Source organism: Periplaneta americana, chromosome 5, assembly GCF_040183065.1.
Source record: "Periplaneta americana isolate PAMFEO1 chromosome 5, P.americana_PAMFEO1_priV1, whole genome shotgun sequence".
NCBI lineage: Eukaryota > Metazoa > Arthropoda > Insecta > Blattodea > Blattidae > Periplaneta > Periplaneta americana.
This window is the reverse complement of record NC_091121.1, coordinates 92010334-92026864: the sequence shown is the minus strand read 5'-3', so window position 1 is coordinate 92026864 and position 16531 is coordinate 92010334. Positions and strand designations below refer to the sequence as shown.

Sequence of the window (16531 nt, the reverse complement as noted above, 5' to 3'; positions counted from 1 at the left end):
TATAGGCTGTATTCTAACTGTAACTGAACAAAATTCTCATCGCATTTTGCTTTTAAGGTAGCATTGGTGCGCAACTTCCTATCATCAGAATATTAAATTATTATTTTCTTGAAATCTGCTGAAGCTATAGAACTGACTTTTTTACAGCACATTGGCACATCTCTTTTGTTTGTGTTGTAACAGTAGTTGCTTTGTTAATTCATTTCCTTACAAAAATTTTCCTTGCGAATATTTTCAAAATTTTTAATACACTACCTTCAGTAACACGTATTTACGATATATTAATTTACGAAAACTTTGTTTCAGTATCTATAGTTACTTACAAATGACTTTTAAGGAACCCACAGGTTCATTGCCGCTCTCACATAAGTTCGACATCGGTCGCTATCCTGTGCAAGATTAATCCAGCCTCTATCATCATATCCCACCTCCCTCAAATCTATTTTAATATTATCCTCATATCTACGTCTTATTGTAAGATTTCGTAACAAACTTTTTTTTACGGTGATGGGTTGCTAGCCCTTCGTTCAACCCCCAAGCTGGAAGACTACCCCTTATTGGCTGTCCACGACTGCTTATTCAATACCTCCCATATCTGGAGGCCGTCTCCTCTATCTGCAACCTGAGGATGCGCCATGCCGTGGTGATAGGGACCCATAATACAAGGTTCAGTACCTGTAAGGCTAATACATAAACATACATGAAAATTTCACATTTTCTATAAAAAAATGTTGAGGAAATATTACGTTTTAATAAAAAGCAACCTTGTGAAAAATAAGCAATACAATTAAAACTTACATTCTTATAATGCATTTATACTTCTCAGACAAATCCAAAAATTAACATAGATATAGTTTTAATAAGCTCTCTTCCCTTTATCCTTTAAATCAATGCTACCGAACTCTGTATACAGCTCGACAAAGCGGCATATACTACCTCCACAGTCCAGTATAGGCTATACAGTCACGAAGCTTGAGTTGTGAGGGTGCTAGGAACAATAGACTGTGCCGATTCTATTTCGCATTGTCTGTAATGAGGCGATATTAGCGATCCTAGAGGTTAGCAAATCTATAGATGCATATTTACTATGTATTGAGCTTCGTGACTGTATATACTAGACTATACTACCTCTTTCTTCTGTCTCTTTCCTTTCAGCTGTAAAGTGCTCAGGCTCTCATGAGCTCTAAAGCTCGCGCGTGCGTCTGTGGGCATTCAGTTGACATGACTGGTCGGTCTATACAGATGCAATCCGCCTGTTTTACTTCTACAAAACAACAAAATGGCAAAACATTCATTTGTTTTCTTGATCGGTGCCCACTCGATGCATTCATTTGTCCCCTCTTAAAGAGCATCAAATTTGGTGTTGGTTGCTAAATAACGCTTAAATGCATTTCTTTCTCAAATCAGCAATTAGTAAATCGAGACAATTTGGAGATTCTCTTTTCGTGCAACGCTATGAACAATCAAATAAATCGCACATCAACTGATTGATGATCAGGGACTGATTTCATTTGTATTTCTGCAATCGGGCCTTAATTCGTGACCACTAGAGAATGAGATTCTGTAAGGAGAAAAGTTTGTCAACAGTGTGTATTCAAAGATATTAATAACTGCCAAATGCTATAGTAGTAAGCATAATGAGCAGTTTTGGATTCAGAACTTTTCCTCCGTGGGGAGGGTTTGTACTATTCTGGGGGGTGAGGTACCGGTAACAACAAAAGGAACAATAATTCAGGACTTACCTAGCAAGAACAAAGACGATCTGTGGTTATAGCACATCTATTACATATAGTCACGAAACTTTGAGTTGTGGAGTGCTAGGAACAATAGACTGTGCCGGTGCTATTTCGTACTGTACAGTACAGTATGTAATGAGGCGATATTAGCGATCCTAGTTGTTAGCAACTATCCATGGATGCATATTTGCTACGTATTGAGCTTCGTGACTGTATATACTAGACTGTGGTTATAAGCTATGGAGCAGTGAGTCTCAGACTTTCCAGCACTTCATCTCGTTGTTTCTGTTCACTTTCATTCTCATTAACAAACATAGAAACAAAATAATTTTTACAGAGGGTGTAAACGACATTAACTGCCAAAATAATAGAGACTGTACATCTCGGTCTACTAAACCTGATGTGTTGTTCGAGTAAATGTTAACGTGACCTTCCGTCCAACACACGCTAACAACCCTGATTTGTAAACAAGGATATCACCACAGATGCAATGTACGTGGCGGACCGAAGTAAATAGTGACGATCTACTATCATTTCCAAAACATTAAACTCGCATATAATTTTTTTTCTAGGGAAAGCACAAAAGTTACAGAAAAATTATTAGATTTTTCTGTTCAGTAATTTATACTCTATCACCAGTTTTTTTTTTTTTTTTTTGGCAGTTTATATAGTTTACACTCTGTAGAATAACTAAAATTAAATTATTATTCTATAAAAAAAGTCTGTTATTGATTGCAAATATTCAGCAGTGAATTGCGTTTATTGAATAATGCAGAGGATGTGAAATTCTTTTTTGTAATAAAATGTAGGCCTACAATTATAAGATAAGGCGAGTAGGCTAAATTACTAGTATAAAACCTAATGATGGTGATTGTAGTAATAATAATAATAATAATAATAATAATAATAATAATCTGATTATGCGTTAAGTGTCTGATTCCTTTACAAATTCACAACTCACAATTGCAATAATTAACTGTTGTAACCCTAGCAACTAAATAAGCACTAAAATGAATATTTAAAAATTCTACTTTACTTAAAAAATATATCTGTGGCTTGGTTCTAAAAGGGCCAATGTCAATTTTTTGCATTTTTGAGTTACATACACTTTCGAACTTATCTCGGTCTGTTCTACCATATACTAAAAGGGCCAATGTCTGCTGCAGTTAATGTGGAAGGTACAGAGCATTCACAAGCCAATGTCATAGGTTCACTGTACAATATAAGCAAATTTCAAACCCATTTATCTCAAAACTAACATTTTTGACATTGGCCCCTTTAGAACAAAGCCACAGATATATATTTGCATACATATTTTGTATTTCTCGTTAGGAACTTCTGCGTCCTTCCAGCCGACAGGCCTCTCTCTTTGGGAACTTTTAATCTATACCAAGAGTAACGAAACATGAAGTAGGCTATATATTTATTGATGTATATAACCTGATATTACTTATGATATATCAGAAATGAGTTTTACAATATCATTTTAATACAATAACCTTCATTAACAAAAATCGTATTAGGACTTATCATTCATACTGTGGCCAACTTTCAACTTTAAATCTCACACTATTGCGATACCGGTATATTAATTTCCGAAAGATTTGGAGCTTCACTGTGGGCGGATTGATGCGATATTTCTAGTTAAGCGAACCGTAACAAGAAGAGATCTTATACATTATAACAATGTACTAATGAGTCAACTTTAATGTTACATACAGCGGGAAATTTTACATTTTCCTTTCAATGTAGGAAAAATTGCAGAAATCAGTCTGTCTGTACTGATTTATCCAAATAAATTTGAGATGTGCTTAATTTCTCGAAGATAAGACCAGATTTTTTTCGCTAAGTTATTTTTTGTTCGATCGACTCTTAATCAGACACTGATTAATCTATAGTATGAAGTTCTTTCAACTCCGGAGTTGGTCTTTATTAATCAATTTTGCAAACTCGCACATATTTTTTGTCACTGACACTATCAAAATAATAATTTTAAATAAATCTGAACTGTACTTATGTCTTTCTAACTATTCAAAGATTTTCTTTTATAGTAATTAACTTAGTCTTTGTTCGATAAATTTTTGAACTGTCGAAACTGATAATTTGAGATATTAATACATTTCAGCTGGTTTCATTTCCATTCAGATACATTCTAAAATAAAGTTTCTTTGATCTTTAAATTAGTCTGCTCGATGAATTTCTTATATTATTAGTTTTCCCTCAGATGAATGATTCAAATTTCATTTCATTTTCTGATGTTACGTATAAAAATAAGACCATGAGGAGTCTCTTTAACATATTGAACCATTCAGATGTCTTGCATAATGCTACAATTTGTCTTGAAGCTTCTATTCTCATACAAAATAATGAAAAGACTGAATGATGCGTTCTCTATTCAGGAAGTAGTATATCTGCCGGGAAGTTGTGAAGCACCTTATCAGAAACGTCGGTCATCACTTGACTAAACATGTCCACTATCTGCGGCTTCATCGCACTGAACACTTCATGAGAGTTCTCGTTCAGGAACACGTTCATTGCTTCACCTGCACATTCATATAAGAACATTAAATACGATTCAGTCTCTGTCAGGGGCATCATTTCAGGTTTTTCATGGGAAAGTGGACGAAAGGTGCACTGAACATAAAAGTGCATTATTTTTTTACATTCATTAAATATTATTTTTTATTATTTTAAGTCACAGATACGACTTATAAATATTTTTTTCGGAATATGTATTATGTAGCTTTCGTGTGTTAAATATTATAGCATCTGATCGACTAGTTTCAGCCTGTTATGGGCCATCTTCAGAACTGGTTGGTGTTGATCTTGGCGCCTTTTGTTTTCGTTTCTTGTGGGGTGTGTTTATGTAGTGTAATGTGGAGTCAAAGAGAGAGAGAGTGTGTGAGTGTGTGTGTGTGTTTTTTTTTCTGAAATTGAGTTGTGTGTTGAGAATTTCATTTGGATGTGTTTTTTTATATGTCTATATATTTCATATTGTTCTAGTGTGTTTAATTTCTGGCTTTTTGGTTGAATATACAGAATTTCCATATCTGTGTTTAGGTCGCTGTAGGTGTGGTTAGCATTTATGATGTGTTCTGCATTTGCGGAAGTGTTTTGTATAACATAACAAAATTACAAAACATGTGGAAATGCTAACCACACCAACAACGACATAAACACAGATATGGAAATTATACAGTCAACCAAAAAGCGAGAAACTAAACACACTAGAACAATACGAAATATATAAAATAATAATCCGTGGCGCTACAGCCCGTGAAGGGCCTGGACCGACCAGCCGGCTGCTGGCCTTACGCCCACATGCCGAAGCAGAGGTGGACGATCATCCAACCAGAATGGAGGTATCGTGTGGTTAGCACGATGATTCCCCCAGCCGTTATAGCTGGTATTCGCAACCGGATTTCGCTACCTATCGTAGCTCCCAAAGTGCATCATGATGCTGGGTGGGCACCGGTCCCATACACTGGCAAAAATGAGGACTCGAACCAGCGCGCATTCCGTAACGCGAGTCCTAGGGAGGATGCCTTAGACTGCGACGCCACGGCGCGGGACATACGAAATATATAGACACACAAAAACACATCCAAATGAAATTCTCAACACACAACTCAATTTCAGAAAACACACACTCTTTGACTCCACATTACACTACACAAACACACCTCACAGGAAAACGCAAACAAAAGGCGACAAGACCTGCACCAATCAGTTCTGAAGATGGCCCACAACAGGCTGAAACTATTCAACCAGGTGCTATAATGTTTAACACACGAAAGCTATATAACACATATTCCGAAGTGTTATAGTGTTAAAAGTTGTGTAATAAGATGTATATTTTTTATTATGGTCAAGTTTATCCCTCTTTACAGTACATTTCCAGTTGCAACACAAAGGCCTAGTTTTAACTTCTTATACAATATATAATTTACATATACTTGCTAAACAATTATAATTTCCATAAGCAAAAGATTGTAGAACACAGCTGTGCTATATTGCAAGCTTTCAAACGTAGAATTACTGTATGCTACTAAAAGTAGGCTAATAGAAAAGTAAATTGAGTTGTCCATTTAATTTTTCTGTAACTGCAATAAAACAAGACAATAATTACAAACATCTGAATCACAGAAATATTTGAATATTATTTCATCTCGAAGCCACCTACTATGCAAATAAGGTAGTTAGGGATAATATTCTTCTGTATTTATTTTGTGTTCTTTTCCTACTTGTTTTTATTTCTTGTGTTTTTTTTATGTCTTATGTGTATATTTATTATTTGGACTGTTATTGAAATTTTGATAAGGAATTGAATTTAATTGTTTATATTTCACTGTGTTTTTTCACATCTTACATTTATTTTACTTCTATTATTTGAATTATTTTTGTGAAATTTGGTATGACATTGGTTTAGTTGTAATTGTCATAATGATAATTATGGTAATGACAATTTATAATAGTAATAATAATAATTATTATTTTATTATTTTATTATTAGTACTCCTTTTTTTTAAGATTCAAATTGTGCATAGTTATAACACGAATGGCCATACAGAATCTTGTGTATATCTATTGTGTATAAATAAATGCACTTCATTCATTCATTCATTCATTCATTCATAATAAATTTTTGCACCACAGTGTTTTTGCTGTATTTACAGCTATTGTTGCTAGGCCATGAAAGTTACAATTCCCACACAGAATCTTGTTGCTAGGGAAACTTTTCTTCATAACATAAAACTATAGCGTATTGAAATAGACAAAAAATGTACAATACACATTTTTGAAGTGCATTACAAAATCTTGTATCGTAATATACTATTACAGTAGCACTGTTCCCATTAATGACTACACATAAAGTTCATTTCCACTTCGAATGCAGCATTCAAAATAAATAATTTTCATTAATGTGTGGTCTTTTCTGAATTCTTGAACTCTCGGCCATACTCCTTAGAGCATTTCGCTAGTCGCGATGTTATTTTTCTCCGAATGTCTTGGGCATATTTGAAATTTTCATTCCTACCCTCATAAACTGGGTCTCGTAACTCTCGTAATTTAACTCGTAAACAAGTAGCATTTTTATAGATTTAATCTACAGAACCAGTTACTGCTCGCTTGGGTATCTGAAGCTACACTGATGCAATCGGCTCTGAATCACCGCGGCGCCGCGTCTAGGCATTTTCGCCGTGCCCTCCTTGCCCCTCACACATCTGGTCAGATCAGTTTACATATTAACAAGCGACATCTACCTTCTATTCCACTGTAAATAAATCATTAACGTAGCTTTTACAGTTTCCAAGCAGAAGAGTTTCAAATTTTGCACTTTTTGGAACATCCGAAATTCCTTCCGTATCCCCTAATCCACACTGTGGAAAGACGTAGTTTTACGTCAAAATAATTGCACTTTAATTTAAAATAGGTATCAATCACTGATGTAGCAAAGGGTGAAGCCTTGGTTTCATTTAAGCGAAGTCATTAATTAGCTCGTCTTCTATTTCTTAATCGTTTATAAAAAGTAAAATATTTTAATATTAAACGTACAGTTATTACATTTTTTCCTTCGTTAGTACTATTCAATTACTAATATTTTAATCTTAAGGTGACACAAATTACCTTATCTTGTCAATGTAACTTAAAATGTCTTATATAAGGAACATTTCCCCAAAAACTGTTGAAGCTAGACAGCTGACTGTCTTACTGGTCATGAAAACCAAATTTATGCTCGAAGTTTTTCTTGAATTTATTCCGTTGAGAAATAATTTTTGCCTCACTCGTATATTTTTTAACGATTATTAGTACATTACCCCTTGTAGTGTCTAAAAGAATTGACAAATTTCAAAAACATTGCTTCAGTACATGTAAAACATCCAAATACAGAATTCGTGAAAATTTAGCTTTTCATCAATTATATTAGCTTACTGTTCAGTCAATACTTATCACTTAAAACCATGAATTATATTATTGAGTATAAAAAGAAATTTTATTTTTTTTATTTTTTATTTTTTTTTATTTTATTTTATTTTATTTTATTTTATTTTATTCGCTTTACGGCATCATCAGGTCTCATCTGAACATGACAGAAACATATTATAGAATTATCTGGTTAACAACTTACAACATGCATTAATTGTGCCATTACGACAAAAACTAGAAACTCAGATGAGTTTTTTAGGAGCATATCAGAGTGCATATGTGATTTGTAAAGTATTTGTACATCATTGTCTAATATGGAAAAACCAGAATTACAAAGTATTATTCACAATAGATATTTCTTAATCATAAAATAGTTAGAATGCAATCAAAAACAGTTGAACAACGTATGTTGAATGAATTAGTTCTACATATTTGTTAAAATTACATCTGTGATATATGCTGTCAAATACTATCAGTTATCGAATCAAAGATTCAAAAATATGAAACTAATGTCCAGCAGAGATAATTACAGATGGATAGTAACTTGGTCGTAATGTTTTTTTATGGACCTTAGGATGCATAGAAATGTCTGAAACGAGATATAATGTGTTTTAATTACATTATTATTGAATGCAAACCAGATATAATATGTTTTAAATTTTACTTATATTGAATGCAAAATTGTTAAATATTAAGAACATCATCTCCGTAAGTAACTTCATATTACTTTAATATTTAATAATATTGACTGAACAGTAACCTAATATAATTGATTCATTGGCAGCTTATCAGAAAACAACAAGGTCTGTCAAATTTAGCTTTTTAGTTTAAATAGAAGTAGAGAGAGGGGTTTATTTTTAGGGAAAAATTAACTTGCTTAAAATAAATCTTAAAATAAGATTTATATACACATACTACGCTCCCTCCTCAGAAAAAACGACAAGTTAATATGGACATAATTTTATTATAATCATATGTGATATGCCATTTTAAACATGAACAGTTAAACAAAGAATTGGAAAAATTTTAATGATTTCCGCCTAAAATCCGAGAAAGGAAAGAAAAGAAATCAGGAAATAAAGAATGCAGACAAGGAATGAACAAACATTAGTAGCCTGAGAGAAATCTGAAATTTCTGTGGGTGTGAAAGGCAGTGTTCTGTAATGAAATTGTGTTCTTGTCATTAATTCGTAAATTCAGACTCGTGTAGATACATACCCAGCTTGTTGTCTCCATCCAGGTACTTATCGAAGTCGTAGGTAATACCAGAGGGTATGAGGTCGATAGTGAGCCTCTCTACTGCGAGGTAGAGGTTTGAAGGAACATAGTATACAATGAGCACCACAATGACGTCCGCTGGAAACAAACAAATTTCGCAAACCGAATAATTATGCTACGAATTGGTGTCCTCAATTCTCAAAATACTAATTACATATCAAGAACGAATATGGTTCTAGAGCAGGCCTGCAGAACTCGCAAAGTAGGGGAACTATGACGTCAGCCTCACTCCACTTCTATTGGGGATGATCGACTTCCACCCCGAGAATGAATGTTGATGCAGCCGAGCGTAACTAGAACGCCGTGACCGCACAGGTATAAAAGGTGGGTGGGGTAAAAGAGCTACAGTTCTGCAGGCCTATTCTAGAGTATTAAATGAAGATTTGTTAAATTATTTATCATCACATTCTCAACACTGTCCTATTTATCTCTCTGTCCTAATCTGTAACTTTTCAATCTTGCCAACCGGCAAGCTTTTAAATGTTTACCGTAAGCTTCTGATGCATTAATTTAAACTTACAGCATGTATTAGCTAGTACGAGATGCTTCGAGTAAATTAACCTCTATAATTAACCTCTAAATTAACCTCTATTTTAACACATAATATGAATAATACTGTTTCAATGGACACTATCCTGAAATACTATAAAACTATAATAGAGAAATTTAGGAAAAACATATGAGGCGTCTAATGTTATATAAAACCAGACTGCTTAATAAATAGGCTTGACTTAAGAAGAATATTTACTTAATAACATTACAAATTAACAAGATGTTTAGTTTAGAAAAAAACACGCACGCGCGCACACGCACACACACGCGCGCACACACACACACACACACACACCCCTTGGATTAAGAGCATAATTCTTTTCGATAACGTACTCTTAATCCAAAACACTCGCATTTCCGGACCCATGTTCATATAACATGAATCCATACCTGAAGTTTTGCCCACTATTTTCGTTACATCCTGTATAGAGATAGATAGATAGACAGACAGATAGATGCACATATATATATATATATATATATAAAGAGAGAGAGAGACTGAACAGCTTGCAGTGGGGAATACGTGATTTGCTGCATGTAAAAACCCATGAGACATAATAGGTGTGTCGGAAAAATTGTCTGTCGCCATAGTTGAATTTTGACGCTACATAATCTAGTTATTTAAAAGCTTCGTTAAATAAGACAATACCAAATTTCACGGATATTTATAATACATTGACTGTTCTTAGTGTTTTGTATCTTGGTATGAATTATTTGTGATGAATTATTATTTGTCACCAGAACAGTCTGGTGGTAATTACTAGGTAGCGGATGTTGATGACCTAAAAAACTACTAAAAATGATCATTAAAATACCCTTAAACTAATGGAAAAATGACATGAAATTGAAAGAAAATGACGTTTAAGTATTATTAACCTTACTCGCACCACAACTTCTTAAAAATTATTCACCTTGTTTCAATGAATGTTCTGCAAATCTCGGAGAGAGGAGGCAACTTCCTGGAATTTGGCAAAGATAAAGGAAAAGAACATGCAACAGAATGAGAGTTTTAAGGGAAAACTATAGATTTTAATGAGGGTTTACAATGTGTTTCAATCAGGAGTGATCCATATCAGTGCCTTCATTCTCCGTCTCCTCTTCCTTCCGCGCTTCACTTTTGTTACCAAATCTTCCAGATGAGGGAGTGTGAATAACAAAACAAATTTTGGGCGCATCCTTGCAATCTTTGTGTTAAAAAAAAACTATCTACTACTGTAGTACATTCCTTTCGAACCATGTTGAGGACACAATGTCCTGTCCAGGACATAGTGAAAGTTTCCCTCCTTCCAAACAGAAATTCTAAAGACAGTCTCGTTCCGACAAAAGAACAGTAACGGTCAAAGTCCTCACTTAAACTAAGCTGCTGTCAAGCATTTTACATTACTTCCGTTGTGTAAAGTGAAGCCTTTAGTGGAATGAGGGATGGACGTTAGAGTTTGTTCCAAACTATAAAACTCAAACTTCACTGTTATTCACTTATTCAGTAGGTAATTACTACCGACCTATTTGGTTAGAAAATGATTTAACGACCTATCGGTAAAGATGAAAGTAAAATGCATTCCAAATTATCTAAAAGTTCTTCAAAGTATTAAAAATGACAAAAAAATGTCCAAAAAATATATAAATGACCTATTAGTTCAAAAACGTGAAAAATGCAAAAAAAATGCAATAAAAAATAATTTTTACGTTGATATTAACATAGAAAGGATTTCTATATTATTAGGCATCGTCCTAATGTGAAAAATAAGATGACTTTTCATCAACATCCGCCTCCTAGTAATTACAGTACATAAAAAGTACAGCATGTACGAACACACACAGTGGCACATTATTAAAGAATTCATACTACGTATGTACTCTTATTATCCACTGTGTAACTTTATTTTCTTAATTGCGAATATTCTAATTATTTCAAATATGTTCACTTTAATCCCATTTAAAGCCTATTAATCGGTGAGAGAATGAATATGATTCCTATTATATCCATGCGCGATATATCTGTAATTTGTAATCCATCTCCGGACACCTGTTTTGCTCTGAAAAGGTGGAAGTAGTATTTCGTGAGCAAGAACCCTTTCCACGGAGCGTTCAGTTGCCCGGCTGTTGTCAATGTCTACAATTCAACATTGTTCGCAGAACCACATGCTCTCACCTACTGTAAAACTCTCCGACAGGGCATTCTGTGCACTTCAGTAACAAAAAATGTTTCAAGCTCTGAAAAATGTTATATTTTATGGTAGCTCTTTGTTCAAAATAACTCACTTGTATTCACGTGGAAAACACCCTGAGCAGATATTGGAAAAGAAAGCACGCCTCCTTCTGCGTTGAAGTTCCCCATAATGTCCAAGTATGGAAGTCTACTGGTGATCTCCAATTTGTGTTCCTCAATGTTGGCTCTGAAACAAAATCAATCAATTGTCAAAATTTGTACTAAAATGCATAATTCGAAATTTGTAACTGTCACTGCAAAATTACTCGAGTCCACATTTTATGAAAATAGATTGAATTTAAGACAGCAAATAATAGGATTAAGCTAAGCGCTTCGTTTCTTGTGAAAAGAACCCCTTATACAGGGACATCATTTTATTTTTACTAACATTTTTAATATTAACCTGCCTGTATCTCTGGATTAAAGATCTAAAACCGGAAACACCGCTTGCTCCCCCTTCCAAGACTGGAGTTCGATGATACTGGCGTAAAATACAAATCACTTTACTAGGTATAGGAGGGAAGAAAAGTAGTTCATCCATTTATGTAAACTAGAAAATATCGCAATTTTGAGTTTTGATAATTTTCATTAGGTTTTTGTTTAATCAAAATGCAGTACTGTATTAACAGTAAGTGTTTTTACTCACGAATTGAGCTATGCATTCAGAGGTATTAATTATGCAATGTATATTGTACTGTTCAGCACATTAGCGTACAATATAGAGAATGAAGTTAAATTGAAAAATAATCATAATATGGATATTTAAACACATTTTTGAAAATGGTGGCCGTTCATTTCGATACGGGCTTCAGTTCTTTTGTGCATATTATCGCATTATAGACTATTGTACCTAATTCCAATTACCAGTTTCGTTCTTCGTACGAGTAACTCATGTTGAAATATTCTGTACCTACTCTATACGTACTGTAAATTTAATCTTCCGATCGGAAAAGATAAAATTACTCAGAAATGCCATCTACTGTCCGTTCAAGTGATGTTGTCGCAGGGTCGTAGAAAGGGGGGGAGGAAAATCACGTGACAGTTAATTACTTAACGAGGCCCTTTTATTTAAGTTATTTGAAACAGTTGTATAATATTACGTAGACGTCCAATTCCTAATAGAAATTAATGTTCTCAGAAAAGAGCTAAGACAGCCCAGCCACTAGCTGGCGAATAAAAGCAGGTGGGGGAAACCGGGACACGACGTAGGCAAATGGACGACAGTACCTGTGCGAAAATGATTCAATATTGAAAGCTCTTTCCTCATTGGAAAACGCGAACATATTTTTGGAACGTACTGTTTACTATAAGGGCGGCCGGGTAGCTCAGTTGGTAGAGCAGCTGGCTACGGATGGAAGGTCTGGGGTTCGATCCCAGGTGGTGACAGGATTTTTTCTCGTTACCAAACTTTCAGAACGGCCCCGAGCTTCACTCAGCCTCCTATAAAATTGAGTACCGGGTCTTTCCCGGGGGTAAAAGGCGGTCAGAGCGTGGTGCCGACCACACCACCTCATTCTAGTGCCGAGGTCATGGAAAGCATGGGGCTCTACCTCCATGCCCCCCAAGTGCCTTCATGGCATGTTACGGGGATACCTTTACCTTTTTACCTTTTACTGTTTACTATGACCATAAGGCTACTATGCGGTCTTGGATCTGTGTGGAGAACGGTTGAACTTCATTAGTAGAAGGGGTGGGAGTGAAGTATATTCAAAAACTCAGGTACAATAAAAATTGAAGTAAAAATAAAATGATGTCCCTGTACAAGTATTTTCTCTGTCTTTTTATGTACGTAAAATCGAACATTCTTTTAAAAACCAATCCCTTCTGCATTCAAGAAAGAAATGTTTTGTTTTATTGATAGGCCTACTTGTTCAAACACGAGTCCGTGAATAAAAACATTACGAAGAGTTCAGAAAATATAGATGAATCACACACTTAATGACCAGAGTTAGGAACTTCGTACCGATCTCGTTATTCAGGGTGCGAGCAGCCAGGAAATGGGCATACAAAATGGGCGACCTGCGCGACCAACGGCCGCCTTGCAGTGCATCATATTCATGTTAAACCCTTACTGCATGCAACAGGGTCACATCGGCAGTATGGAAGACGTTAGAGTAACAACATATTGTTCTACTGAAAATGTGAGCGAGATTCATTCTCTGCATAAACACAGTAAGTTTTCTAGCACTATGTATGTATGTATGTATGTATGTATGTATGTATGTATGTATGTATGTATGTATGTATGTATGTATGTATGTATGTATGCATGTATGCATGTGTATTTTTTTTAAATCCTTGTTTACAAGCATGTTCCATTACAAAAATGCAATACTACATGCTACTAGACTACACATTACAATATTGCCAACTCTTCCGAATACAATGTATATACATTATTGCTAGCCTATTCTACTTTCCCTAAATATACTATTTACAACATGTTAAATCTATGCTACTGTTGAAGCTTTTAAATACTTTGTATAACACTATTTTAGTACCGATTCCCTTTTTATATTTACAGATTAAAAATCAATACTATTGCTAATCATTTTGAAAAGTATGTTTAGAAATATACTGTTTAACAAATTAAACTACTTTCACTAAATTTACTATTTACAATGTGTTGACTTCTATGCTACTGTTGGATCTTTTAAATATATTATACAACACTATTTTAGTCTATTTAGTTTTTCTGTTTACAAATTAAAAAAAAATCTATACTATCGCTAATACTTTTAAAAATTATGATGTATGTATGTATGTATGTATGTATGTATGTATGTATGTATGTATGTATGTATGTATGTTTGTATATATGTATGCCTATGTATGTATGCATCCATGTATGTATGTTTAGTTTATTTCCCTCTTTGGTTTTTACTTAGTAAACGTTTCAAGATTTACGAAATGTGTTATTTTACTATTAACCTGTTGTTTTGCATTATTTCAGTAAATGTTACACCCTGTGTTATTTTTATAGGTGTAAATGATGTAAATATGTAAAGAGCAATTGTATCAATGTCAATTTATATGTATGTAACAATTTGTATGCCCCATGGGTCTTTCTTTTTCCGGAAACGGGAATATTGCCTTGACGACGAGTTTGTTTTCCTTTCCACTGTACGTTCCTATTTCTATGAGTACCTGTAGCTGTGTTTTGATGACAGGTTCACTAATTAGAGATGATCAAATCTATAATGTAATTGTTACTTCTCATGCCTTCATTATAATTTTCTTTATAATAATACCATCGCACCAGGCTGGACGTACTCTTCATAGGGCGATAGCGATCGGTACGAAGTTCCTAGCTCTGGTAATGACACGTACTGGCTTATTTTTCTCAATGGCAGCTCGTGGACAAGTCATTTAGGATCTCAGTTATGAAAATAATAATAATAATAATAATAATAATAATAATTATTATTATTATTATTATTATTATTATTATTATTATTATTATTAACATAATCATAGAAATCATTTTATAATTTGAGAGTGGTTACAGCGTGCATCGATTCAATTAAGCTATCGGCACTTACGTTACTTGCTTCCGTATCATCTTAGTTAAATTTCGGGCAGCAATCGAAATTGTTCGCTACTGTATTGGGAAGAAAATTTTTAGTAGCAGTTGATTTACAGAATAAAAGCGTTTTAAAAATGTGTTCTACTGTAAATGCATTAATTTGTAAGTTTCGTCACAGATGTCCAGACTATCCCATACCAGAGTCCGTGGATATACCAGAGTAGCGCAATCACCGAGTTGGCCGCCATTGTTATTCCTTTTCAACACGCGTGGGATAGGAATATTTAAGGTAAAACTCGGATATTTTTAATTTGAAGGACAGAAACTTCTAAAGGATCTTCTTATATTTTAGAACATTATTGTCAGTCAAATACTAATGTATAAAAACTTCATTTAATAATTATTACAGCATAAATATGCATTTAAGTGTTCAATACACTCCTTCATACACATCACAGTTCAGTGGCGGTTCCTCGGGGGAGGGAAGGGAGGAACGTCCTCCTCACATTTTCTTCTTTTAAAAGTAAATACCAAATGAAATATGTGCCTTGAAATTCGAGGAAGATTCGATCATTTTTAATTTCACAGCTATAAGAAAAACTCGGTTGATCGAGTTTTAAACGACGCGCGCTAATGTGCTGTAGAAAACTGTTAGAAAGATGAGAGATTTTCTGTGTGGAGGAAAGGCACTCCATTCCTCCTCTACTGCAGTTAACACACATAGACAACAGCGCACTAGCGGCCAGAGAAAGAAGCAGAGTTTTAAAGCAAGTAAATGAACGAACGGAGAGGGAGGAGATCCTCCTCTGAATCAGTCATGGGCGGGAAATAGAAACCGACTGGTCGTGCAACAAGCTCGCTACCGCTGCCATCTAACGATGTTGCATTCAACCAGATTATAACACATCTAGGAGGAGACACAACAAAAACAGTTTTAACGCAACGCTATGAAAGACACCATGTAAACTTTTTTAAAATTATAAATCAAAAATATTATTCATTGCACTTTATATAGGCTACTATTCATGGTTTGAAATTTTCGTGGATATTTGAAAGTTAAAGTCGGGTTTATGTAAAACAAAGAGGAAGTAGTTCTATGTAGTTGGCCCCTGAAATTCACTTCTATTCATCGTTTACTAGACAGGGCAACAGCCAAGTTGTCAGTTTTGTATAAATATATTTGAAACTGAAAGTAGGTACTCCAAACTACATCATTTTTAACATAAAAAATTAATCGGCCACCGGCAGGTTTGAACAATAATGATAGTATGACTTTACAAGAACTGACATTCTTCATGTGGT

At 34.4% G+C, this 16531-nt stretch overlaps 1 protein-coding gene across 2 annotated transcripts in view; it reads right to left on the bottom strand.

Moving 5' to 3' along the window:
• Positions 1 to 3978: 3978 nt before the first annotated feature.
• The window catches only part of LOC138699985 (protein takeout-like), a 39238-nt gene continuing 26685 nt past the window's right edge, over positions 3979 to 16531 (bottom strand). For both annotated transcript variants that reach the window (XM_069826243.1, XM_069826244.1), the window contains exons 4-6: positions 11757 to 11890; positions 8883 to 9020; positions 3979 to 4279 (exon numbers count right to left, since the gene is read on the bottom strand). In XM_069826243.1, coding sequence (XP_069682344.1) covers positions 4128 to 4279; positions 8883 to 9020; positions 11757 to 11890 — 424 coding nt within the window. In that variant the 3' untranslated portion in view covers positions 3979 to 4127. The remainder of the gene's footprint in view (positions 4280 to 8882; positions 9021 to 11756; positions 11891 to 16531) is intronic.